This window comes from Ananas comosus, linkage group 2 (genome assembly GCF_001540865.1).
Source record: "Ananas comosus cultivar F153 linkage group 2, ASM154086v1, whole genome shotgun sequence".
NCBI classification, from domain to species: Eukaryota; Viridiplantae; Streptophyta; class Magnoliopsida; order Poales; family Bromeliaceae; genus Ananas; species Ananas comosus.
In genome coordinates, this window is record NC_033622.1 from 572,997 (window position 1) to 599,105 (window position 26,109).

Sequence of the window (26,109 nt, forward strand, 5' to 3'; positions counted from 1 at the left end):
TATGAATTACTGATTTAAAAATTTTATCATTAAAAATAACTTATGAGCACAGAAACAATGGGACTCTGAGTAGTAAGTAGAGGATTAAAACAAATTTATTCACCTCTCACCGTGCACTGCTCCACCGCTTAACGGGTTAACCGGCTATTACCGGTTGCCCCTTCCACTACCTTCCCCTCCCTCCCGCCAACCCAGAGGTTGACCTCCATTTATTTATACCCCGCAAACCCCCACCCCACGCATCTCAACCAACACGTGTCACCATCCGAACCGTTGATCTATACGTACGGTCCAGATCCCACGAGATTGTGCTCCTAGTAGTGGAACTCCATTTTTTTTTTTTATTCCTAGCTTCTTTTATTTTTTTTATCTTCGGAATTTATTAGGAGGTTAAAATGATGGTGCATTATATATTTAAAAAATTTAAATTTGGTTTCGTTTTTTCCTTTTGTTCTCAGATTTTCCACAACGAATCCCACCCACCCCGTTCGGCGCGCTTCGCCACCGCAGCGCTAGCGTTGAATTCGTTTCTTTTTAAAAAGAAGATGGGACGATGATGATGAAGATGATGAAGCTGAGAAGGAGCGAGAGAGGGGCGGAGGAGAGAGAGATGAAGAGGAGGGGGGTGGGCTCACCGGAGAGGATGAGGACGCCGCCGACGATGGGGAGCAGCGCGCGGCGGAGCGGCCACCGGAGGATCGCCGACTTCCTCGCCGAGGAGGAGGGCGAGTCGGACGGCGAGTCGTTCACCACGGCGTTCGGGGGCGCCGAGGACGGGGGGATGCTCCCCGCGTTCCTCGCCGACCACAGCGAGCTCGTGGAGGTGATGCTCGAGCTCGACGAGGAGTCCATGGTGGTGCGGAGCGTCACCCCGACCTCCTCCGCCGCCCTCTACGGCGCCGGGGCGCTCCGGAGCTCCAGGTCGGGGCCGCAGGACCTGGACCTCTACGGATCGGGCGCGGGGCGGGGCCCGATATGGTTCCCGCGGTCCGGTCCGCAGGAGCCGGATCGGGACGGATCGGGCGGCGGCGGTCGGAGCCAGGGCCGGTGCTCGACCTCGTCGGGGCCGCAGGGGGCGGGATCGGACTCGGAGCCGGGCGGCGCCCGGAGCCTGAGCCGGAGCTCGTCGACCACGTCGCGGATCCGGAAGAAGTTCCCCTGGCTCCGCTCCCCGTCCCCCGCTCCCCGGCGCACGCCACCGCCGGCGACGGCGCCCGGCGACGCCTCCGCCGCCGCCCCCGCAGCCGGGACGGCGGCGGCGGCGTTGGCCGCCCGGGAGAAGCGGCGGATCCAGGCGAGGCTGAACCGGACCCGGTCCGGCGCGCAAAGGGCTCTCAAAGGTCTCCGGTTCATCAGCCGCACCACCGGCTCGGTCGAGGCCGCGGAGCTGTGGCGCCGCGTCGAGGAGCGCTTCAATGCCCTTGCCAAGGAGGGTTTGCTCTCTCGCGACGATTTCGGCGAATGCATAGGTCTCCTCCTCTCTCTCTCTCTCTGTTTCTGTCTCTCTCTCTCTCTCTCTCTCTCTCTCCGTAATCTACTGAGTACGATTCAGGGGATAGTAATCGAGGGGGAAATGGGGGTGTTGTGATTTATATATATAACAGGAATGGTGGATTCGAAGGAGTTCGCAGTGGGTATATTCGACGCACTCGCGCGGCGGCGTAGGCAAAACCTGGAACGGATCACCAAAGACGAGCTCTACGATTTCTGGGTCCAAATCTCCGATCAGAGCTTCGACGCTCGCCTCCAAATCTTCTTCGACATGTATCATACACACCTCGCAAATTCCATTTCAATTCTCGCAATTAAAGAGCAAAAAAGAGAAAGATTGAGTTTGGTTTTTCGGATTAATGCAGGGTTGATACCAACGTCGATGGGAGGATAACGAGAGAGGAAGTACAAGAGGTGAGTTTAAATTGCGTGTGTGTGTGTGTGAGGGGGGTGATGGTTTTGAATTCCGAGTCCCGTTTTGGTAATTCTGATTTAATCTCTGGGCTAATTGCAGTTGATAATTCTCAGCGCGTCGGCGAACAAGCTGTCGAAGCTCAAGGAGCAGGCGGAGGAGTACGCCACGCTGATCATGGAGGAGCTCGATCCCGAGAACCTCGGCTACATCGAGGTACAGCACAAATCGCCGCTCGAATTTGAAAATATTACGAATTTACTATACTAATTGTACACATGACAGTTACTGTTATACTGGTCTCTGACAGTTGTGGCAGCTCGAAGCCCTGTTGCTGCAAAGGGACACCTATATGAACTACAGCCGGCCTCTGAGCACCACCAGCGCCGCCAATTGGAGCCAAAACCTCGGCGTCGGGGGCGGCGGTGGAGGAAACGGCGGCGGCGGCGGCGGCGGAGGCGGAGGCAGCGGTGCTACGGAGCCGAACCGGGCGCGGAGGGGGTTGTGGCGGGGGGCGCGGCGCAGGGCGGCAAGGGTGCGGGTGGCGGCGCAGGAGAGCTGGCGGCGGGCGTGGGTGCTGCTGCTGTGGGCAGCGGCGATGGCGGCTTTGTTCACGTGGAAGTTCGTGCAGTACCGGCGGCGCGCGGCGTTCCAGGTGATGGGCTACTGCCTCCCCACCGCGAAGGGCGCCGCCGAGACGCTGAAGCTCAACATGGCCCTCGTGCTCCTCCCCGTGTGCCGCAACACCCTCACATGGCTCCGGTCGACCTGGGCCCGGTTCTTCGTCCCATTCGACGACAACATCACCTTTCACAAGGTAATTCTCAAGACTATTTCTGAATCATTTTCTTAGTCTCTCGTCCGATTTCTCGGGCGACGAGATCTTGGACGGGAATCGCGTCTCCCGTATCACAGTAGCTCAAGTGTCGCGCTCAGAGTGTGGGGCCGGCGTTTCTTTTATTGCATGACGTGGCACCCCTTTATTGGTGGGAAAAGGTGGTGCCCACGGATTTTTCCTGGAGAGAACCGGGTTCTTCTCTGTAAAGGCGAAACGGAGGTTTCTTTCCATGTCGCCTCACAGCGACTGGTCTTTTTACGTAGAAAACAGTTATTAATGCATGGATTTTTCTTTTTTTTTTTTTTACCCCTCTGTTTTATTTTTGTAGTAGAGTTAATATACCAAGCTTATTCATCAAACAATGAGATGATTTAGCTAAAATAATATGTGACTACTTTACAGGGGATTTTCCAGATGAAGCATAAGGACTTGTTCAAAAATCAGATTTAAAAAAATATATATATACTGTTTGGTCATTTAAAGCACCTAAAATCTTGGATTTTACAATTACTTAATGCCAGAGTATATATAGATTTGTAAAACAAGAATGCTCTGTTTATATGACGTTTAAATTACTAAAAGTTATGAATCACATGAAATTTCTTTTTTTATTTATAATTTTACGGGCAAGTTATTCGGTGGATCCGGTCCAGGCAAACATCTGTCACTGAGTGGGGGGCCGCTATTTCGGTGGCGAAATGTGCGCATATCAAGCCGTTCGGCGCGTGGGCCCCCTCAGAAACGGACCAATCATCGTTTGTTTTAACAGCAATGGTCAAATTTGTGGTCCACAAGGGAAGTGGACAGTGTGTAGTGTGTGTACACACACCGACACATCAGTTTCCCCCATATTAATTAGCGTCCCCATCGTCTCATCAGTAATTAAAAAAAAAAAAAGAGAAAAAAAAAAGTGCGACATGACACTTGGGCATGTCCTCGAGTCCGATGGGGCCCACACGTGGCCCAATCATTTGCGGGCCCCACCCAAAACGCTCCCCCCCCCAGGTGGGGCCCCGCTCGACTGCTTCCCCAGCTGTTCCCGTTATGACAACGAAGTTCACGTCATCCTCGTCGCGGTTGGTGGTAAGTCGACCGATGACGTGGATCCGCTCACCTCCCCGGTAATCTCTTCCCCCTAACTGGTTGTTCTCTTGAATTTCCGTGCTCCGCAGATGATCGCGACGGCGATCGTGGTGGGGATCACGCTCCACGCCGGCAACCACCTCGCCTGCGACTTCCCCCGCCTGATCGGGTCGAGCCCCGACCAGTACAAGCTCGTGGCGAGGGACTTCGGATCGAAGAAACCGACCTACGGGAGCCTGCTCTACGGAGTGGAGGGGGTGACCGGAATCGCCATGGTGGTTTTAATGACCGTGTCGTTCACGCTCGCGACGCACCCGTTTCGAAAGAACGGGGCCCAGTTGCCCTTCCCGTTGAACCGGCTCACCGGGTTCAACGCGTTTTGGTACTCTCACCACCTACTCGTGCTCGTCTACGTGCTTCTCCTCGTCCACAGCTATTTCATGTTCTTTGTCCACAAGTGGTATCAGAAAACGGTAAACACTTTTCCCTCTCTTTTTCCACCGCGTTATTATCGTTTTCTTATAATTTAATATAAAATTGGTCTAGCTAACTGTTACAAATATTTAATCAGCGTAGGCTCGAGTTTTTTTAATTTTTGTCATTAATGCGGGAATCAACACTAAAGTTTAGATTATCTTAAAGAGTCAATGAACCATGTTGACAGCTTGCAAGTTGGAATAAAACATCACATCAGGTTAGCTAAATATGTTAAAAATAGGCCTCATTAGTTGTCACGTATACATTTCGGTGTTCATATTATAACTATATGAAATGAAACGTTGTTACCTTTGTTTACGTCCCCAAAAGCCCAAAAAAATGAATTAATAAATAAATGCTATACTGGGAGAAATTATTGAGTGGACCCAGTCTAATGGACCAAGCCAATCGAGGAGTAGAAAAAATGAAATCCTCAAAAGAGAGAATGGTTGTTGTTGTTGTTGTTGTTGTTGTGTGGACTTGGTCCGCTGCATCATTCATAAATTTTTGCTACTTAGTCCGGTCCATTCGACAAACGCCTAAGCAACAATTTTAATTTAGAAAAAACTTTAAATACCACCAATGTGATTTTACACTTTTTTATTTTAGTACCCTGAGGTTTAAAGTGTATGAATTTAGTATTCCGTGGTTTTATTTTTCTCTTTTTATTATCTCCTTCATTAATTTTTTTAATTAAATCAGTGACAAAGTTAAGACTAAAATGTACTAAAATAAATATTCGATAAATTTAGATGGGTTATCTAATTTTTTTTTTTTGTATATAATTTAACAAAATGTTAACGGAGGAGCTGACGAAAAGAGAAAAAATAAAACCACATGATAGTAAATTGATACAATTTAAACTGTAGGGTACTAAATTGAAAAAATATGAAACCACAGGGGTGGTATTTGAAGTTTATCCTTATCACCCTCATATGAATGTACAACTTGCTAATTATTGGGATTGGGGGGTTATGGTTTGGAGGCCCAGGTATCGAATTTATTTAATATACAATATTAAAACACTATTCCATGACAACTTAAATTTTTAAAGAATAATTATTTCATATTATTTTATATGGTGTCCGAGAAAAAGATTATCGGTCCAAATGTGAAGGAAAGTATTATAATTTTTTTGTAGATTGTATATGTAGGAGTGAAAGCGAGGCTTCTTTACTTTTTGGTTGAGAGTTGGGCGTTAGTGGTCGGTGTTCAAATTTCCAATTCTACTGATCCATGACTAGGATTAGAAACCAACCACTTTGTTATCAACTGTTTTTATCTTTATGCCAGCTAACAACATCTCTTTCCTGTTAATCAAATCTCGAAATTTCACATTTGTCGATCTACGTCGTGTCCATTTCTATCTCAGTAGCTATCTGACGCAAATCTGATTGATAATTTTGTTGAATAACTTAACCTTTTGAAGAACAATAGTCGTTTCACTTTATATAACCGATTCAATATTGCATATATGTCGGCTAATGATTAGTTTAACTTTTGAATTTCGTGTTGTCTGTATTGTTTGTTACGTCTAAACCAATTATTAGCTGCCAGTTCTGTGCTAACGTATTAGCAACACTTTTTGTTATCTTTTTCTCTTATCTCATTTTGTTCCTTCTGAGCCTTCAACTCTTGTAGTATTTTTAGTGATCATTGACTCACTCTTCCCACATCACAATACTAATTTAAGGGCAAAAATTCATAGCATATTAGGGAGATTATGAGACAGATAAAATATTAAACTCACACCAATTGGTCTAGTGTTACACAAGTGGCACAACTGGGCAAAAGAGAGGGGAAAAAGAAAGAGAGTAGATAGTAGAATATAATGTGTGTCATGGGTTTAGCTCCATAGATGGCAACTGCTAACTGGTATAAAATCTAATAAAAGAGTTGCCTTGCGTGAGAGGCTACTACAGTTTCAAAAGTAATAGTTTTTAAAAGAGTCCAATGATAGGTTTTTTTTTCCTCTTCTTCTTTTTTTTCTCTTTTCTTTTGATCAGTTGCATTGTGCATATGATTGTGGACTTTTTATTTGTATACTAGAGCATTGAGTACCACCAATTTTATGCAATTAATTTGACTCCAATAAATAGCTCAAGTAAAAAATACCCAAGTTGTTATTATCAAGCTAGTTTATCATATATATATATATATATATATATATGGTGCCATGTGGTTTTGACTTGTGAGTTGCTTTTATGAATAATTTTTAGTAAAAACGTGTAAAATTTATCTGAATTATGAACCATTTCGATTTAGCTATTTAGTTTTTTAAAATTTTTATTTTGCTGTCCAATCTTTCAAATACTTTTTTTAAAATTTGAGTCGGTTAAACGGCAAATTAAATATGTAAAGATAAACGATATATTTAAATTTTGAAGTCAAAGTGCCCGTTGCTTGACTCAAATCTAGCAAATTAACATGCCGGGAAGTAAAATCAAAATCTTGATAGATTGAATAGCCAAATCAAAACGGTCTATAGTTCGGACGAGTTTTGTAAATCTTTACCTAATTTTTTAAAAATATTTTAAAAGTTATTTTTTTATTTGTTTTGGGGTGATTTGGGTGTTACCAACCCCTAGTATTCATAGGTGAGAGACCCACCTAAGAAATGTTTGGTTGTCGCTTGTCACATGTTAGGTTCCCCAAAGCCCAATTATTGTAGAGCCCTTATTTAAGGACTAGGCCACCATGTAAAGGGGTTGTGGCATCTAGGGATTAGCTTTAAATTAATTAGAAATTTTCTTTAATTTAGGACCTCCAAAAAAAAAAAAAAGAAAAAGAAAAAGAAAAGAAGGCTCTTTTAATGTAGGCAAATGATTCTTTGCCCCACCATTTCCTTCACCAGCCCATTGTAATATTGTACTAACATGGCATTACTTGTGCCGCGAGGAGCGCGATAACAGGTTTTTTTTTCTCTAAAAAAATAAATTTAGATTAGTATTAAGTTATAAACTTCGAGAATGTATTAAATAGTTACAAGATTAGTCTTCTATGCTTCAGTTTAGTGTAGTATACGCCGAAGGATATGTCTTGGAGTTACTGAATCAAAACTGCGAAATTACAAAATCGACGAATCCAAATATGATTTATTTACACTTTCTAGCAACTTGAGTTTTGGGACAACATGCTACTAACCTAACATAAAATAGGAGTTTTGTGCTTGCGTTTCCAGTCTCGCGATCTCTTAATGCAAATCAATTAAACATTCTTTCGCAGCTTAAGCATTTATGTGTTCTTGCTAACCTCATAGTTGGTATTTTTGGTGCAATAAAGTGTCACACTAAGAATGTGATTTCTTATTTTGTTAGACATGGATGTACATCTCTGTTCCATTGCTGCTCTACGTCGGAGAGCGAACATTGCGTGCCTTACGGTCCAAAGCCTACTCTGTCAAGATCTTGAAGGTGAATATTTTTTTTCCTCATAATTCCGTCTCGCAGTTCGTTTATACTTTCTCTGAATTGCGCCGATCTGATAGATAACAAACATACCAAGAACATTATATGGTCTTAACAAGTACTCTAAAAAGGTACTGGCATACTTTAGTTACTGCAATTTAGTTGTAGTGTTACATATCTGATAGTGTTTCAGTAATAGTAGCAGGTCAATTCAATCTTAATAAATTTCCTGTAGGAAATCACCCTATGAATATTGCAGTTCGATAATTCCGTTGGTTTCGTTCAGGTCTCTTTGCTGCCGGGAAGTGTCTTGACAATAACAATGTCGAAGCCGTATGGATTTCGATATAGAAGCGGTCAATACATCTTCCTTCAGTGTCCCACGATCTCTCCGTTCGAGTGGTTTGTCTCTGCACCCTCTCTCTTACTTCTACGCCGAATTCTACTCGAATTCATCAAATGTGAGAAAAGATCCTGTTGTTTTCACATTGATAGGCACCCTTTCTCCATCACTTCAGCTCCCGGTGATGACTACCTCAGCGTTCACGTCCGAACAGCCGGAGACTGGACGCAGGAGCTAAAGCGCATATTCATCGAGAACTACTTCTCGCCTTGCTCGATAGGGAGAGCCACATTCAGCGACCTGGGCTCGGTACAACAACGAAGGTCGAGAAAATCTATCTGCTCCATCGAGATCTCTCAAAACTCTTTGCATAAGGGCGACAAAACTAAAAAGTTCCTAGTCTTTGAAACAGCTTGCCGAGGTTGCTCGTCGACGGTCCTTACGGCGCCCCAGCTCAGGACTTCCGGAACTACGATGTTCTACTTCTCGTGGGGCTTGGAATCGGCGCAACTCCTTTCATAAGCATCCTTAGAGACCTACTCAACAACATCAAAATAGCGGAGGAACTAATGGTATGACATGCATATACGTTGTTTTAGTCAACTACTTGTCTTTCTGTACTGCCGGTCTAGCTTCTGAAGCAGCTTCTCTACTTGAAAAAGCAACAGCCGTTGTGGTGCAAAGCTGCTATGAGGTTTCGAGCACCAAAGGCAGAAGCTCTAATTTGTTCGGTACTGAGAATTTTTTTCTTTTTTTTGGTTGATTTGGAATGTTTAGGACTTGGCAATGGAAACTAGTAGATCAGAAGACAGTGTGAATAGCTTCAGCTTCTCGACATCGAGCAGCAACAAGAAGAGAGCGTATAGGACGACCAACGCGCATTTCTACTGGGTCACAAGAGAAGCGGGATCTTTCGAATGGTTCAAAGGGGTTATGAATGAAGTCGCGGAAATGGATAAGAAGGTAATCCTTCCACTTCCCTTTTCCATTTTTCTAGCTTTCGCAGCACATTTCTGTACACTAAGAGATGGAAGTTCTTTTTCGATTGATCGAAACAGGGAGTCATCGAGTTGCATAATTATTTAACGAGCGTGTACGAGGAGCGTGACGCTCGGACTACTCTACTCACAATGGTGCAGGCTCTGAATCATGCTAAGCATGGCGTCGACATCGTCTCAGGCACCAGGGTAATTTCATTAAACACACAGGAGATTATCACCGCAACAACAACAACAACAACAACAACAAAAAGGAAAAAGATAAGAATAAATGATTTTGAATATTTTCATGTTGTGAATCTTAACTTCGGTTTCCGAATTATCTTTCGATAGGTAAGAACACACTTTGCGAGGCCCAATTGGAAAGAAGTTTTCACCAGAATAGCTTCGAAGCATCCGAATTCGACCGTAGGTAATGAATGCACTTCAACAACAAACCGCGAACTTCTTCTAAATGCAAGCTTACTACAAAAAACTTTACAGTACTACAATCATCTGAAATTTCGAAACTTTCGACACATGCAGGGGTGTTTTATTGTGGCGCGCCGACGCTAGCGAAAGAACTGAGAGGATTATCGCACGAGATGAGTCACAGAACATCGACGCGGTTCCACTTCCACAAGGAGTACTTCTAATTGCCGCGGGAGGTGATAGAGGATAAAAGAAAAAGAACCAAAAAATAGAAAAGAAGACAAAAAATTTTGCATACTTGTTTAGAAGTAATAGAAGGTAAACAACCCTCATCCTCTACATTTGTAAATGTACATACTACAAAGTAGAGAGGGAATTAGCAAAATGAGTTAACAAAATGGAGGGGGCTCAAAGCTCTCTCAATCATCAATTTTCATAGCTATACATGTACAAATCATTATTATTAATTATTAATAATAAGAAATCAGAGGTAACTAATATGAATATATAATTACTTTTTTTCCTTTAATCTTTTCCATTGTAATTGAAACTCTTTGATGTATCTGCTTGCCATTGACAGAGATGATAAACTAAAAGAGGGTCATTTCCATACAAGTCTCTAAAATTTTCATTTTTTTTTTTTTTTAGCAAAATTCACTTTTCATCTTTTACTTAAGTTCCTGAGTTTTTAGTTTTTATTTCATAAAAAGCATCAGTTTAGCAACTTTCGAAGAAATCGACGAATGTTTCATAAACAATTTTAATTTTTCTTCTCATGTTCTTAGATTTTTCAGAGATTTTACTGAAAAATGCTCGTCAGAAACTTCTATGAAAGAAAATTTTAGTAAATCAGAGACTTATATAAAAGGACAAAAAAATAAACAATATTTAAAAAACATCTGAAAAATTAGGATCCTGCATACAAAAATTATCCTTTGTGACTAAACTTTAGATAAGAGACAAATTAAAGAGGTTTCTTTCAAGAAAAGTTGGTGTACAAATAAATAAAGCTGAGAAGATGAAGCAATTAGCTCACTCACCACACATTGCTTGCCACATTTGTGTTATGATGTGTTCACAATTGCTGTTAAGGAAAGGAATGGTTTGAATGAGTATAAACTTATCATTCTATAGCTGTTTGAAATTGAGATGTTTCTTATCCTTTTTTTTTTTTCTGAAAAAAAGGGAGATGCTTCTTGGGTATGGTAATATCAAATTTTGAATATCCATGTTTCCTCTCAAAATTTCTTATTATTTTGACAAATTCTTATATAGAAAAATAATCTTTTTGATGTATATCTATCGCTATCTTAATTCCTTTGAGAAAGTCTTTATTTAATGCTCAAAAAATTTTCGGTGGAAAAAAAAGTTTTATGTTCTATAGTGTTTGGTTTATAGAAAAAAAAAGTTATTTTTCATCAACATTTGTTTGGTTGAAACTAAAAAAAATTAAAATAGATATCACCAAACTCATTGTAATATATTTTTTTTTTTGATATTTTATTTACAAACTTCATTTAGTCGATCCGTAGACGGGTCAGATTAATCATTGCCAGTAGTGAGTTTACTAGCAAAATTTGTGGTAAAAAGGTCATCATAAATGTTAATTTTCATTTTATTACGAGTAACTCCTTTTAGATGATGAGATCAGAGAAAGTCTACTACAGCTACATTACATCATTAATGTCTAGCGGAAACTTCTTTTCTTTTTGCCCTCACAAAACAAAGCAAAGCCAAAAATAAAAATAGAAATAAAAATAGCACACCATCGTTTGGTTTAATTGGTGCAGTAAATATTAAATAATGCAACCACAGAGAACTGCTAATAATATACACTTATAAAAGAAAAGACAATAATAATCAGTGGCATCGTTCGTCCCTAGAGCAAGTGGTAAAGGACTTGGTGGTTGGTATCCGAGACCCAAGTTCGAATCCTAATTGATTCACATTCTCAGCTAAGTTTATTTCTAAATTAAATAAACGAAGCGGGTAGCGTGCTATCTATCTCTAAAAAATGGCAAAATTGTTATTAAACTGATGAAATATATTTATAAATATACATATTTATAGAGATACAGTAGAATGCTTATAGTGATGTGGCATCTGAAATGGTGAATGATATTCTTAAACTTCACCAAATGCTACTTGAAGATCATTTGTCTAATATTCAAATAAAGTTCAAAATTGACATAATGTTGAAAAAATTACGAAATTTAATTTTTAGAGTGCTCAAATAAACAAAACAGATTTAACTACAACCATCGTCGAACATCGATTTGAATATTCCATAGCCAAAACAACAAAGAAGTAAACAATTTAGTTTACTTTGACTCGTATCAACACATACCATCAATATATAAACATTTATTTAATTTAATAATATAATAGTTACTAAATCTCTCTAGAACGAGTGTGAAATTCCCGTTCTGCCCCTCCACCTCCGCTGCGGCAACGGCGTTAACTCGCCGTCTCCGTCCCACAACCTCACGACGCTCCCGTTAATCACCGTCAGGTCCTGGTAACGGTACCACCCGAGATCGGAGATCCCCCTCCTCCCGTCGCCGTTAACCTCCCACCCCAACCCCACTCCCACTAACGGTGCCGTCACCTCCCCGTCGACGCCCACGTGCTCCTCCTCCTCCTCCTCCTCCTCCTCGCCGTAGCTCGCGTCGACGCCGTAGTACGCGGTGAATCGCTCCTTGGGCGCGGCGCAGGATCGGATCCGACTCGGCTCGGTCGGCGTCGTATCTGCTCGGAGGGGGGTGCTCGTCTCCGGCTCCGGCGACGGCGCCGGTGCGGAGAGGGGGGAGGAGGCGTCGGATCGGGATCCGACGGCCCTGATGCGCCAGATGCCCACGGCTGCGGCGGCGACGGCGAGCCACGTGGCGGCGGCGGGGAGGGAGTTGAAGCGGAGCGCGATCGCCTCGAACGGGAGCTCGAGAAGCTCCATTTTCACGAATATAAATAAATAAATAATTATATAAAGAGATTAAAAATTGGCAAAAAAAAAAAAAATGAAGGGATTTGATGTAATGGGAAGGAGAGGAGATTGCTGGTGCAATGTATGTATACAACAGAGGGCGTGAAAATGTCTGGAGACACCCCTGAACTACAGGTTCCTTTGAAATGGACCCCCCAACTTTTTATAATTAACCCCCCTTAATTTTTAATTTTTTTGAACAAAACTGAAGTTTTGATTAAAAGCAGTATTCAAACTTTTAATTTATTATAATACTTTTGCTCATAGTTAAGTTGTATGGTATATTTTAATTCGCTCGGTAATGTGATAGAATTGAACTAATTAAATTGAACTGTAGGACTTGATTATAATAATAATTTAAAATATTCGAGGTAGAATCGCACTAAATTTGAGTTTGGAGCCTTATATTAGCAAATAAAGTTAAACTAATTTGTAAAAATTTTTAACTTAAAAATTAGAAATTTATACAGGTTTTAATTGAAGGGGGAAAGAAAATAGCTAAAGGCTATATTTCAAATAGCGCTATAGCTAAGGGGGATATTCGTACATTTCTTTTGCCTTTGATGAATTGGGGGAAGGGGGAAGGAATGTGGGCCGTTGGATCGGAGGAGGGGGCGGATGGGATGATGCCCGGAATCGGGGAGGGAGATACCGCGGAAGATTCCCGACTCCCGAGGGAGAGTCACGTGAGAAACGCCGTGGCTGAGATGGGCGACACGTTGACGGTCAGGATCGCTGGGACGGATATTCAGCGGCTGGGATCGCCCGTCTATTTGTCCGGTGCACCGTAGACCGTAGGTACTCCTACACGCATTGTTTGTTGGTCCACGCCAGCAGTAGACGTCCCGCACCCGCTTTGATCCGCTCCGAATAGAGGCGGGCGACTTATTTTAAAATTAAAAAAATAATAATAATGCTAAACGGTGTTTGGCTAGTTTTTTTACCGAGTAGGGTTGCTGTGCTACTAAAAGCACAGTTATTCTTATGCTCCTAACTTTTTAAGGACCCATTAAGTTTAATAGGTGGTTAGAATAAAAGAAAAAAAAATTTAGTGAAGAAAAATTCAAAAAAAAGAGAAATTGAGACACTTGATTTCTCTCTAATATTTCTTCCCCCTCTCATTCTAACCACCCATCAAATTTAATGGGTGGTTAAAATAAAAAAACATAAGAACTGCTGTACTCCTAATAGCACAATAGCCCTGCTCTATTTTTACTATATTATTGTAAAATACTATAAAGTAATAAAATTATCAAAATAATGTTAGGGTAATTAGCCTAGTTTCATTTGCCAAAAAATAATCAAATTTATTAAATTTGGTGAAATCACCGATCGATTTGATAAAATTCTCAGTTTTTTGGACTAAAATTTTTTTTTTGAGAGATAGGTAGCACGCTATCCGTTTCGTTTATTTCATTTAGAAAAAAACTTAGCTGGAAATGTGAATCAACTAGGATTCAAACTTAGGTCTCGGATATCAACCACCAAACCCTTTGCCACTTGCTCTAGAGACGGTCGGTAGAGCCATTTCAAAATGAGTTATAGTCGAGTTATAGATAGTCATTTTTTACTTAACGCGAATGCAGAGAGAGAGAGAGAGAGAGAGAGAGAGAGAGAGAGAGAGAGAGAGAGAGGGAACACCTCTGCGTTTCTAAACAGCGTCATAGGTGGAGCTTCTGCTTTTGGGCTTCGGGCCACAGTTACCGGTGGCTGGCTATCTCAAAATTCCTGCAGTCGAAAGCCCGGTTTGGCCCAACAAGTACATAATTCCTAAAAGGGCCAACCAAAAGGGAACTCATTCACATTGCTTAATAAGTAAGATATCCGATTACGGTAGAGCATCATGTAGCAATAAAGAGTAAAGAGAAATGCACTGCCTGTATATAAATTACAAGCAGTTTGGTCGTAAATCTCACCTCCAGAGGTTGTCTTTGCTACTCGGGCTCGGTCTCCATGTCTCATTCTCCTTCTCATTCATCCTCCTCTCAATCTATTCACTGTCCGGTAGAGACGTCGTCGGCGTGGGTAATGGATAAGCTGAGCGGATCACACCGGTTCGAGATCAACAGTTACTCACAAGCCACAAAATTAGTAGGCAATGGGGATTACATCAAATCCGCCATTTTCTATGTCGGCGGGCACGCCTGGACCATCAGATACTATCCGCACAACTATCCGAACAACTACATGGATAGCGAGACGTACGTCGGGCTTTTTGTTGAGCTTGCCAGTGATGCCACGAACGTCAGGGCGCTCTACAACCTCGAGCTACTGGACCAGAACAGAGATTCGGTATCGCGGGCTCAAGCAGGTCCGGTGACTTTCGCTTACGGGGGCCAATATCACGGCAATTCTTGCTTCGTAAAAGTGGCATCGCTGATTCTCAAAGACGACTGCCTGACAGTCCGATGCACAGTCACTGTTCTGAAAGAGCCGCGTGCAGTAGAATCCAAGATTCCCATGATTCCCTCCATCACGGCTCCGCCCTCTGACTTGCATCAGCATCTCGAACAGCTCTTGGAGAGCGGAGAGGGGGCAGACGTAACCTTTGAAGTCTGCGGGACGACTTTTGGAGCACATAGATGCGTGCTTGCTGCGCGGTCGCCGGTCTTCAAGGCCCAACTCTTCGGCCAAATGAAGGAAAAGAACATGCAGTGCATAAAGATAGAAGAAATGGATGACGCGGTATTCAAGGCTTTACTTCATTTCATCTATTCGGACTCGGTGCCGCCCGAGATGGAAGAGCCGCAGAACAGTTCTTCCACTGTGATGGCTCAGCATCTGCTTTCTGCTGCTGACAGGTACGAGTTGAAAAGGCTGAAGTTAATATGTGAAGAAAAGTTATGCCAGAATATGGATGTAGAGACAGTTGCGACTACCTTGGCTTTGGCTGAACAGCACTTCTGTGACCGGCTCAAAGCTGCTTGCCTCGAATTCATTGCCTCTCCAGAAAAGCTGATTGCTGTCGCACTTACTGACGGGTTCGACCACCTGAAGAAAAGTTGCCCTTACGTGCTGAAGGAGCTCCTAGAGAAGTTTGGTTTCCTCTCTGTCAAAGAAGCTTGAGGAGAAAAAAAGCATGAGATCTTATTAGTTGGTCTCAATATATAAATAAGCTTGAAGAACAGCAGTTATGGTACTCAGAGTGTGTTGTTGTTTGCTTTAATACTTTCAGTTTGCCCTGTTTAATTAGTATTGCTTGTTGTATGTGTTTAGATATCATTTTGTCAAAGCCTTGTTTTGATATCATTAGTATTGCTTGTTTCAAACGCAAATTTTATGTGATTAGATGTAGTGGCGGATGGAGTTTCTGTTCTTGTCCTTGTTTGTAAGCTTGCTATATGCCTGTTCTTGTTGCGGAATGGCATCTTCTTAAAAATAAAATAAAAAATAAAAAAAATGAAGTATAGAAAAGTTTCAAGAATTTAACAGTATCTTGAATAACACTGTGTACAAGGTAAATAACAGATCAATCCAGCAAGAGTTTGCAGTGAGCATAAAACTTTATATAACTAGGAATAATAATAATATGCATGCTCAAGGTAGATAACAGATCAATCCTATGATATCTAGGGATAAACTTAAAAACTTGATATACGATTCCCGCAGTTTAGTGCATCACTTGGATGTCCTGTGATAACTATCAGATGACCTTATTATGGCAACAAGATAGTGTTACAAATCTCCACACTGACACCTTTTAAAAGTTAATAAGCGAAGTTATGTTCTTCTAGTAAGATAAATCATCTCACGGGTAGGTACAACGTATAATCCAGAAAAATCTAGACAACTAGACATTACAATGGACTAAATAGCAAACTCATAAGTTGCAATTAAAAGAAAAAAAATATTCCACAATGCATAAGTTATCAATGGAAATTTTGTTCTGACATGCAAACAGACCATTAAAAAAAGAAAGGAAAAAACGAAATATAAGTACCAAATTATAGCTGGACAAATCACAACACAATACTCCACAATATAAGCACACTTCTAACCACAAACCTACAGGTTTGGTAAATCTATTTAGCATATAACAGGACTCCTCATGGTACATCAATTTATCTACTTAATTCTATTTATAGAGCAAGACTCTAGCAAATACACCTTTAATTTTCACTTTACACATATATACATGCTGTAAATACACAATTTTTCAAAATTGGATACCTCTTTCCACAACAGCACAAGCACAAGTAGTATGTTTAACGAAAATCCAAACAGTTTTGAAGCTCATATCAAGCATTTAAAGAAGCCAATAGTTAAGGCCAAGTGAAACAGCTCCACCACATCATATCCATTTGCATTTAAGTAATAGGCTACTAGTTTGAGGTAACATCAATTCTATTAATCCTTTTTAAGATAGTACGTACCAATTCATTCGAGGAATTATTGTTTCCGGCAACTACCTCAAGACCGAGGAGAACTTCTACAGAAGGGACGACATGACTGAGGATTCATTTGTCTTCTCTCGTAGCTCATTCAAAACTGAAGGGCAACTCAATCTCAGATGTTTGAATCCATCGGTTTGCATCATACCTACCAGATTTTCCGGTATGGTGGCAAATTCAAAGCACACAGTTCAAGCCTATGACAGTTATGCTGCTCCGCTAAGGCTACGTTTGCTGCTTCGATTATTCAACATCAATTTCTTTGCACAACCTATCTTTGCATATTAGCTTCATTCTCTCCAACCCGTGTATCGGTATGCGGCATCAAGTGAATGCTGAGCCATTATAGTTGAAGCCCTATTTGCCCCTGTATCCTCGGGCAGCGAATCCTTGTATATGAATTGAAGCAAAGCCCTAAATACCAGGGCTCCTATGTCATCGATCTTTATGTGCTGCTGTGCACTGTTCTCACTCATCAGGCCAAAAAATTGAGCCTTAAACACAGGGGATCGGGCAGCAAGCGACCATCGATGTGCTGCAAAAGTCTCCCCACCAACTTCAAAGACAACGTTGGTCCCCACTCTTCTATCCAAGAGCTGGCTGAGATGCTCTTGTAAGTCAGAGGGTAGCAGCACTACTGGAGGGCATGGTTCGTAGACTTAATCAGTACGCGAGCTTATGGAAGTAACATTACATACAATGATGAAGCTATCATCTTGAATATACCATGTCTCTAAATCAGCTCTTCTCATGAAGTGCATATGACCCATTGATTCACAGCATTTACTGAATGTGTCAAAGGACCAGTTCGCTGCTGGGGTTGTCAAAGGCAGCATTCCACTCTTATCCAGCAGCCTGAGCTCCCAAAATACGGGCACGTCGTAGTCATTACTTTCAAGAAAAAGATAGACAGCTATGTACCAGTACTGGTAGAATTGTATCCTGATGGGTAGTATCGGATCGCCCGGCCGTATCCCAAGATGGTGAAAATACAAGAAGTGATACACTTACTATTGGCAAGATGCTTAATTAAAGTTTTCATTAATGTAAAGCAAGAAGATATCTCTCCTCACTAATAGCTATTATCACCATATAAAGGAGAAATTGACAGAAGAAAGGATGATGTTGTATAGATTTAAGCATCTAGAAAAGGGAACACAGAGAAACTAGTTGACAGCCAAATAATTTAATTCAAAAATGCAGGAAATAAGGTAATCTGAACTTCAATCAGTCGATTGTAAAAGATTGCCGTGAATATGAAACACAAAATTTGAATCTGCTATACTGGTTAAAACACAATGAATATTTATTATTCTATCACAAAAAAATTTACTGCAGAGATAGTTTTAACCCATCCTAAAGATAATAAATAAAATAAAATAAAATAAAATAAAAGCTCCCATGGAAAAACTTGCTTCCCCTTTCTCCATTATCACTTATGAGCTCATATACTAATCATCAAACTTCCTAAGGAGAAGCTAATTCCAGTATACGAATTCCAATACATGTCCAATATAACAAGTCTATCCAGACATTCTGCAATTCAACGAATTAACAAGATTGTCTGAACACCAACTATTTGTAATACAAACTTTATGCTCCGAAATTTAGTCGTTCAAACCTGGACCAAACAATTTCTACCAGCACGAGCCAGGACTCAGGAGTGCAACTTGAAATGTCATAACTATGTAAGCATAGAGTCACAGACACTTATCCGCAGTTCGAAATACCACACCAAAGTAATCCAGAACCACCAACCCACAAAAGTTGTTGGAGAGAGCAATTTAATGCAACCAACTGAGTTGGTCACATATATGACTTCCATAGTTCCATCTAATTACTATTTACCATTCTTAAAAGAATCAATGCACTAAAAAGACTAACATAATAAAATACAATACCAAGAAGCGACAACTCCGAGTTTTTAGCTTCTCACAGCGAGCAATTAAATTAGGAGAATAAATATTTCCACAGGATTCTACAAGCACATAAAAGCATTGATAGTGGGATTAAAGTGATAGGGCAATTACCGCAACTCACCCTCTATTCACACCCAAAATCAATCAATATCCTACGTCGATTACTTTACATACGCATGGAGTGTGCCTGGACGAAGAATTTTACTTGAAAATTATATGATTCCATGCCAAATTCTTAACTATTAAACCACACTGATATAACATTTTGAACTAAATTTTGCAAATTTACTACTCATCACAGTTAAGTACACTATACAAGAAAAGCACAATAAGGACCAAATGCTCTCACATTGGACTAAACCAAAAGAGCATATTATTTAAAGAAAAATTACGACAAAAAGAAAAAAAGAAAAAAAAAAAACAAAGACAATAAGGAAGAAAAAAGATGAAATAGATTACAAAGAGAGATCTTTACGCATGATCCGCACGACGATCCGAAACCCCCTTTCACACGGGGGGAATGTTGGCAAAGGAGAAGCCTTTGTAACCCTTGTAGGCGTAATACGCGATCCTCGTGTAGTAGAACCCCGGTATGAAGAGCACCACGCCCAGGATCGCGAAAAACGCCCCTAATTGCAACCAAAAAATCATCAAAAAAAGTTTTTTTTTGGGTTTTAATCCATGAAACCCTAACAACCTAGGGTTTTAGTGGGAGGGGGAAGGACGAACCGTGGGCGCGATCCCCGCCGACGTTGTTTGCCGCCATGAAGGAGCCGAGGACGACGCCGAGGGCGCCGAAGACGAGGAGGGCGACGGCAAGTGCGATCTCCTTGACGGGGGCGCGGTTGTGGACGACGTACGGGCCCTCCATCATGATGTCCTCGTCCGAGATCGAGAACGCGTGGTCCACGTACGCCATTGTCGACGCCGAGAGATCGAGAGCGCGAGGAGGGAGAGAGACGGGGAGGGATTAGGGTTTTGGGAGATCGAGAGGGAGATTTGAGGAGAGTATAATGAGGTGTTTGTGGAAATGTGTACACAGTGTATGTGAGCTCATTATTATCGTCGTACGCGGCGGAGAGAGAGAGAGAGAGAGAGAGAGAGAGAGAGGGGAGGTGATAAGCTCAACTAATGTTTTTAATCTGTGGGTGGGATTAAATGATTAATGAGTGATTAATCAAAGGTAATTAGAAGCTTAAGGGGACCAAAACTGTCCCCAACAACACCCCAAGTTAATTAAATTAGGTGGTTATAGGCTTAGTTTGGTATTAAGGTCTATTTAACGCTATTAGATAAAATGGAGTTGAGGAAAAAACATATAGAGATATGTTTTTGCGTTCTCAGGTGAAATTGTAGAAAATATACCGTAATCGATTCATCGCGATATGCGGAACGCAATATTACGTACGGAAACAAACATGGTATTTTTACAACGTACTTTCTCACCGCATGTAACGCAATCTCTCCATAATTCCAAACGAAGCCATAGTAGGGGATTTCTTAGTAGGATTATAGGAGCCAAGTTCAACATTCTCAAAATAAATAAATAAAAATAATATATTTCATATTTATGCATTATCTCTTACCATTAAATATTCCAGCGATTCGTTAATAAGTTAATAAAAGGACAATAAATTATGAACCAAGTAGTAAGATAGAAAAATTCAATCACATTACAAATTGAAAAAAAAAAATATTGGTAAATTATGATTTTCTCTTGCTAAGTATTTGATATATATTTTGTTAGTGTGTGCTTCACTTGATTTGCGGCCCGTACATTGTTCTCGGCCCAACTTGTAAAGGCTCAAACCTATTTTGAACATGGGCTAAACCCCCATAATTGTTACATCATCCAAGGTCACAACTTTTGAGCCTGTTATGGGCTCATTTGGAGGACTAAAAAGGGAGTTTTTGGGCTATTAAGCCTACAAAATCTTTCAAATATAAAAATAGATATTCAAAATTTTTATTTATAAAAATAGGTTGATAAAAATGGTGAATGATTCATTGCTTTTACATAATTTATATATTTTCTACATCCAAATTTCAAAAAAAAAAAAATGCATTGTATTAAGCACAAAATAATTGTAATCCTTTGAAGAAAGCGGTGAATGATTTACTGTATTTAGAAAGTAGTAATTTATTTACCGTATAGAACTAGTTTTGTAAATAAATTTTTAAGAGGACTACTTTTATAATTATAATATTTTTTAAGTCTGTTAATAAGAAAAATTTAGTAAATGGGCTAAAATGTATGGATAGTCCCCAAACTATCATGATATTGTAATGTGTTCTTATACTTTTCACTTGAATACCTTTATTTTTATACTTTCATAATTATTGTACTTTGGTTTCTGTCCAAATGGTCAAAATTTAAACTAAATGGATGCTTTGAAAGCAATGTACAAAAACAGATTTAAAAAAAAAAAGAAAAAAAAAGAGCATTTACACCTTTTAGTACACATCAATAACTAGAGGCCTTAATCCCTTTGACTAGTTATTGAAAACCAAAGTTAAAATCCAGCTGAAGAATCCTAAATTAATAATTAATGCTTTAAACTAAAAGTTAATATTTTGTTTAAACATTTGGTTGGAAAGAAATATTAGAATAGAATAATGTACATCTTATTTCTGCTACAAAAGAGAGCCCAAATTCACATCTTTAAATTATATTTTATGGCTGGGTCAAAGTATATATTTGTAAGCAAGGCTGATTCCCACACTATATATATATATATATACTTTTTGTATACTTAGAATGAAGAAAAGGAAAGACTCATGATGAAGAATTTGAATGTAGAATTGAAGTCACCTAAAGAAGGGGTGATTTGGTCAAATTGAATCAATAAATAGTGATCACATTTAATACCAAGTACTAATCAACATCACAATTAGCTCTGTTAGCACCATCACCTAATTTGGTCATAGTCGGTACGTTTGTTCAGCTCCGATCCTTTAATGTTACTTTTTGACGAGGATGAAATCTCTGTTCTTGATTCAATAAATCAAAATTCGAACGAATTTGATGAATCTGAACTGTTCATACGCATTAGTATCACTTTTTTCTTAAGAATGGTTTGGGTAAGCAATTTTTGTGTTCCTTCCTCTTGAGCAATTTTGATAGTGGGGTGAGATATCTTTACGAGAAGGATTGGTTGGGTGGGGCTCTCCTCTTGATAGAAAGATCTAAAGACCATAAATTAGGGGCCCTATGCACCTTTTGGCAGCTTACACCAGCATATCTTCTTAGATTTGTGGCATCCTGTGCCTTTAAGCAAATGGGACATTACAACTTAGAGAGAGAGAGAGAGAGAGAGATGTGTATGTGTTGTAAAAAGGTTGTGGTCAAAAGGTTAAAAGGTGGAGAGAGATCCATTGCTTTGCTACCAAGATAGAAACCACTAGTATAAGCTGAGTAATAGAAAGGGTTGGACCACAAATATTATTCATTCCTCCATGTATGGAGGGATTATTGCTTGGACTTGGTGCGTAGACCAACAAGAAAAGGGGGCAATTGCTTATATACCTTTGAAAAATTTTCGACTTTTTGATTTATTCCTCTTAGAAGGCTAATATTAAAAATATCTTTTTTACGTTCCAGATTATTTCAAATATACCCATAGAGTTAAATTCTGTTGGTGAACTGTTAGCAATAGCCTTTATCTGTATGAAATTACTATTTTTTCCTTTCACATATACCCTTTAACTATTACCAACTTTTCTTATTTGCTCTTAAGTTATGAGCAAAAAAGTATTTTGATTTCTGGTCTTTTCAAATATATCTTTCTTTCATCACCAACTTTTTTTTATTTGTCCTTAAGTCAAGGACAAAAAATGTATTTTAATTTTTTTTAAACTCTAGTAGACATTTTAACTCACGTTTAACCTGAGATAATTTAAGGGTGATAACTATAGGGATACTTTTGAATAACGGAGGAACATATAATGAGTATATTGGAAACAAAAAAAGTTAGAAATAATTAAATATTTCTGAAGTTTTGAGGAGTATATAGACAATTATTTTTTTTAAAAAAATTATTATATTTAGGACTTGTTTGGCCAAGCTGCTAGCGTAAGTGCGACGACCTGCGGAAGCCTCAGTTTGGACCCCAGCTTTGTAGCACATTTTCTTGCTTTCGTCCGGAGCTTGTGATGAGCGAGAGAGAGGAGCCAAGCAACATTAATTACGTGCTACATTTGGCTTCAAAAATATCTTTAGCTTAGCAGTTTTTACTATAGTAAAAAGGTGAAATAACTTCTTATTAAGTTTGTCACCGCAACAGGCATTTAAAAAATTCTTAATAAAATAGGTGTAAGTGTTCCTCAAACAATTCAATTCAAGCCATATTTCAGTAGAAGCAGGCACCAATCTGACTTTCATAGATCGATAATTTTTACTAAGTGCACAGAGCGCAAAAAAAAGCTGCAATAAGAGAATCATCATATTCATGTAATAGTCACATAATTATATATATAGAGAGTCCGGCCGGAATGCTATCGATAGCACAAAACATTTGGTGCTATCAAATTTTTTGTCGTTAGATTTAGCTTTTTATTATTTTCATCCGTTCAATTATATTATTCAACTAACCACCCACTCAACCCTAGAGGGCCCACATCATTCTAACCGCTCATCTTTTAATCTAAGGATAGAAAACTTAATAGCACCAAGTCATTGGTGCTGTCATTGGTGCTATTAATAGTATTCCAGCCTAGTTCTATATATATATATATATATATATATATAGAGTCCGGCTGGGCGTACTATCGATAGCACCAAGGATTTGGTGCTATCGAGTTTTTTCACAGTTAGATTTAACACTTTGATATTTTTATCCGTTAATTATACTATTAACCAACCACTCATTAACTCTAGAGGGCTCACATTATCCTAATCACAAATTTTTCAATCAAGGGCTAAAAATCAATAGCACCAATAGCTTGGTGCTATTGATAGATTTCCAGTCTCACATTACCTTGTTATTTTTATCCGCTAGATCAAGTCTAACGGAGTCGATCGTCGCGATTCAAAATTTTCATCATGAAAACGGCAGAGCACAACAGCCCTACTCTATTACTATCTATTATTAATATATATATATATATATTATGCATAAGCAAAAAGCTTAATATAGTGCAAATTTTAAGTGCTATACATGTGTAATTCCTCTATAATAATATGAGAAAAATTACATCTTTCACTTTTAGCCTCTTCAAATGTACCAACATGTAAATATTAATTATAATAAAGAATATCACTGCTTCCTAACTTGGTGGTTGCCTAGCTAGTTGGCTTGATGGAGCTACCTAACCAAACAATGCAAAAAAAAAAACATAATAATTTATCTCTTTAAACTAACTTGACATTGAATATTTGCTTTGGTGAATTTTCCACCAAATTTTAACCACATTTGTCAAATTGTGCACAACATTAATTAAATCATTCCAATGTTTTGAGATTTCTATGAATATTGCCCATTGCTAAATATGTTAATTTGTCGAGATAACGTTATGGAGAGAGAAATGTATAAGCGTCCCGCTTCGTTCTTTTTTTCAAATAAACTTATCTAGAAATATAAAGCAACTAGATTTTAAACTTGAGATCTTGTGCTGAGATAATATTATAATTAGGATAATAGTTTTACTATTCTGAATGGGTGTTATATAATTACCGTAGAGTTATTTTTGTTACTGTCGTAAAAGATGCATTGTATCTGATCTGAATTTGATCTATTTTTCTCTCGATATTAATTTCGATCTGATCTAACAAATAAGAAGGGGGTTAATTAAAATCACCCTCTTATCTAGGAGAATGCTCTAAGACTTAATCAAATGACCAATTTAAAAGGAAACAAATAAACATCAAATTTGAAGTAAAATGTGGGGATCTAACTCTTCAGAATTAATTATTCTTAATTTTTTTGGATAAAAAAAAAATTCATGAAGAAATTCGTTGGTTGTACTACACCTCAATTTTATAATTCCGAAATGGAAACAATTCTAGTAAAAATTGATTGAAAAGAAAAAGAAATTTCTCGGAAACCATTTTAATTTGAGCAAAGTAATTGAGATCGTCATCCAAAATTTAAAAATGACATATATAAAACCATCTAAATATTATGATTTTGTTACAAATTTTAAAATTTTTTGAATTTAGGCCACGATATATTGAAATTAATCGAGCAAAAAAAAGGAAGCAACATAATTAATTAACATCTATATAACTCTTGAATCGTGGGTCCTAAGCGGTACGGCAGGGGCCTCCGCGTTTTGCGCGAGCGGGGGCGAGCGGGCGCGAGCGGCGCGGGCGGGCGAGCCGGCGCGGGCGGGCAAGGGCGCGGGCGCGGGCGGCCGAGCGTGCGTGCGGGCGCTGGCTCGGGTGAGCATGAGCGGGCACCGAGCGCGGGCGGGCGTTGGCGCGCGGGCGAGCCGGCGTGGATGCCAGCCGGCGCGGGGGCGAGCTGGTGTGCGGTTTTTTTTTTTCCCCTTTTTCTTTCTTTTTCCCTGTCAAACCCACTCTACTCTNCCCAAAAAAAAAAAAAAAAAAAAAAAAAAAAAATTCGCCACGTGAAATATACCAAAAAGTTAGAAAAATTGGGGAGGAAACGGTGGATTAACCTGCTCGGATCCGCTTCTTCGGAGGGAGGGGGACGAAGATCGCGGCGAGATCGAGATCGTCGTCGGGGACGACGCGGAAGCGCCGCCTCGGCGGCAACGGCGACGGCGGCGACAACGACTGCGACCGGAGCCGCCGCTTCGGCGGTGGGAGGAGGAGCCTCCGCCGCGGCTTCACCGGGGGTTGCGGCGGCGACTTCGGGGCCTTGATCTTATACTCCTCCCCCTTCGGCGTCACGCACTCGTCGTCGTCGTCGTCGTCGTCGACGCCGCCATTGGAGGCTGCAGAGACTCGGATCTGCGGCGGAGGCAGAGAATCGTGGCCGTCGATCTCGGAGCCCATCGTAGGATGAAGATTATGCGGACGTGATCGGAGGAGGGGGGGGAAATTATGCGGGAGGAGGAAGCGCCAAAGGAGTTCGTTAATAAATAGTGGAATTGCGAAGGGGAATGGGGGAGAAAACGAGGTGGATTCGAATGTGAGGTTAAAAAAAAATTGTACGAGACCCCTCAACTGTAGCGTATTTAGAAATAGGCCTTTTACTTTTAGCTTTTTTTTTTTCTTTAACGTGTTTTTATTTTACCACATTATAGTTAAGTGTACTTAATTACTCAGAAGTTTTATTTTATTTTAATGAAAAATCTGTTGTAGTATAATGCTGAACCACAAAGTGATAAGGTAAAAATGCGATAAATTACATTTACTCTATTATTTTACTAATAGTATTTTAGCTTTTAATTTTA

General features: G+C 40.1%; 5 protein-coding genes across 6 annotated transcripts; 2 read left to right on the forward strand and 3 right to left on the reverse strand.

Moving 5' to 3' along the window:
* LOC109706719 (respiratory burst oxidase homolog protein E-like) lies at nucleotides 220-9,989 on the forward strand. 2 transcript variants are annotated; one of them, XM_020227689.1, is made up of 15 exons: nucleotides 220-284; nucleotides 459-1,469; nucleotides 1,605-1,764; nucleotides 1,857-1,905; nucleotides 2,006-2,119; nucleotides 2,214-2,720; nucleotides 3,914-4,297; nucleotides 7,619-7,714; nucleotides 7,995-8,110; nucleotides 8,204-8,374; nucleotides 8,464-8,623; nucleotides 8,829-9,014; nucleotides 9,110-9,238; nucleotides 9,383-9,461; nucleotides 9,575-9,989. In XM_020227689.1, exons 2-15 carry the CDS (start codon nucleotides 554-556, stop codon nucleotides 9,682-9,684), a joined length of 3,177 nt encoding a protein of 1,058 aa, XP_020083278.1. In that variant the 5' UTR covers nucleotides 220-284; nucleotides 459-553; the 3' UTR covers nucleotides 9,685-9,989. The 2 variants fall into 2 exon arrangements, with proteins under 2 accessions (XP_020083278.1, XP_020083279.1); XM_020227690.1 differs by lacking the exon at nucleotides 220-284 and having other exon boundaries at nucleotides 367-1,469.
* On the reverse strand, nucleotides 11,656-14,484 carry LOC109706723. The gene is made up of 3 exons (XM_020227696.1): nucleotides 14,357-14,484; nucleotides 14,082-14,210; nucleotides 11,656-12,404 (listed from the first exon to the last, which is right to left on the reverse strand). Exons 2-3 carry the CDS (start codon nucleotides 14,103-14,105, stop codon nucleotides 11,862-11,864), a joined length of 567 nt encoding a protein of 188 aa, XP_020083285.1. The 5' UTR covers nucleotides 14,106-14,210; nucleotides 14,357-14,484; the 3' UTR covers nucleotides 11,656-11,861.
* Nucleotides 14,335-15,869, forward strand: LOC109706722 (BTB/POZ and MATH domain-containing protein 1-like). The gene has a single exon (XM_020227695.1). It carries the CDS (start codon nucleotides 14,394-14,396, stop codon nucleotides 15,504-15,506), a length of 1,113 nt encoding a protein of 370 aa, XP_020083284.1. The 5' UTR covers nucleotides 14,335-14,393; the 3' UTR covers nucleotides 15,507-15,869.
* LOC109706808 (BTB/POZ and MATH domain-containing protein 3-like) lies at nucleotides 17,122-17,601 on the reverse strand. The gene is made up of 2 exons (XM_020227806.1): nucleotides 17,530-17,601; nucleotides 17,122-17,427 (listed from the first exon to the last, which is right to left on the reverse strand). The coding sequence occupies exons 1-2, from the start codon at nucleotides 17,599-17,601 to the stop codon at nucleotides 17,122-17,124; spliced, it is 378 nt and encodes a 125-aa protein (XP_020083395.1).
* Nucleotides 19,009-19,858, reverse strand: LOC109706724 (transmembrane protein 230-like). Its single transcript, XM_020227697.1, has 2 exons — nucleotides 19,480-19,858; nucleotides 19,009-19,379 (listed from the first exon to the last, which is right to left on the reverse strand). The coding sequence occupies exons 1-2, from the start codon at nucleotides 19,667-19,669 to the stop codon at nucleotides 19,258-19,260; spliced, it is 312 nt and encodes a 103-aa protein (XP_020083286.1). The 5' UTR covers nucleotides 19,670-19,858; the 3' UTR covers nucleotides 19,009-19,257.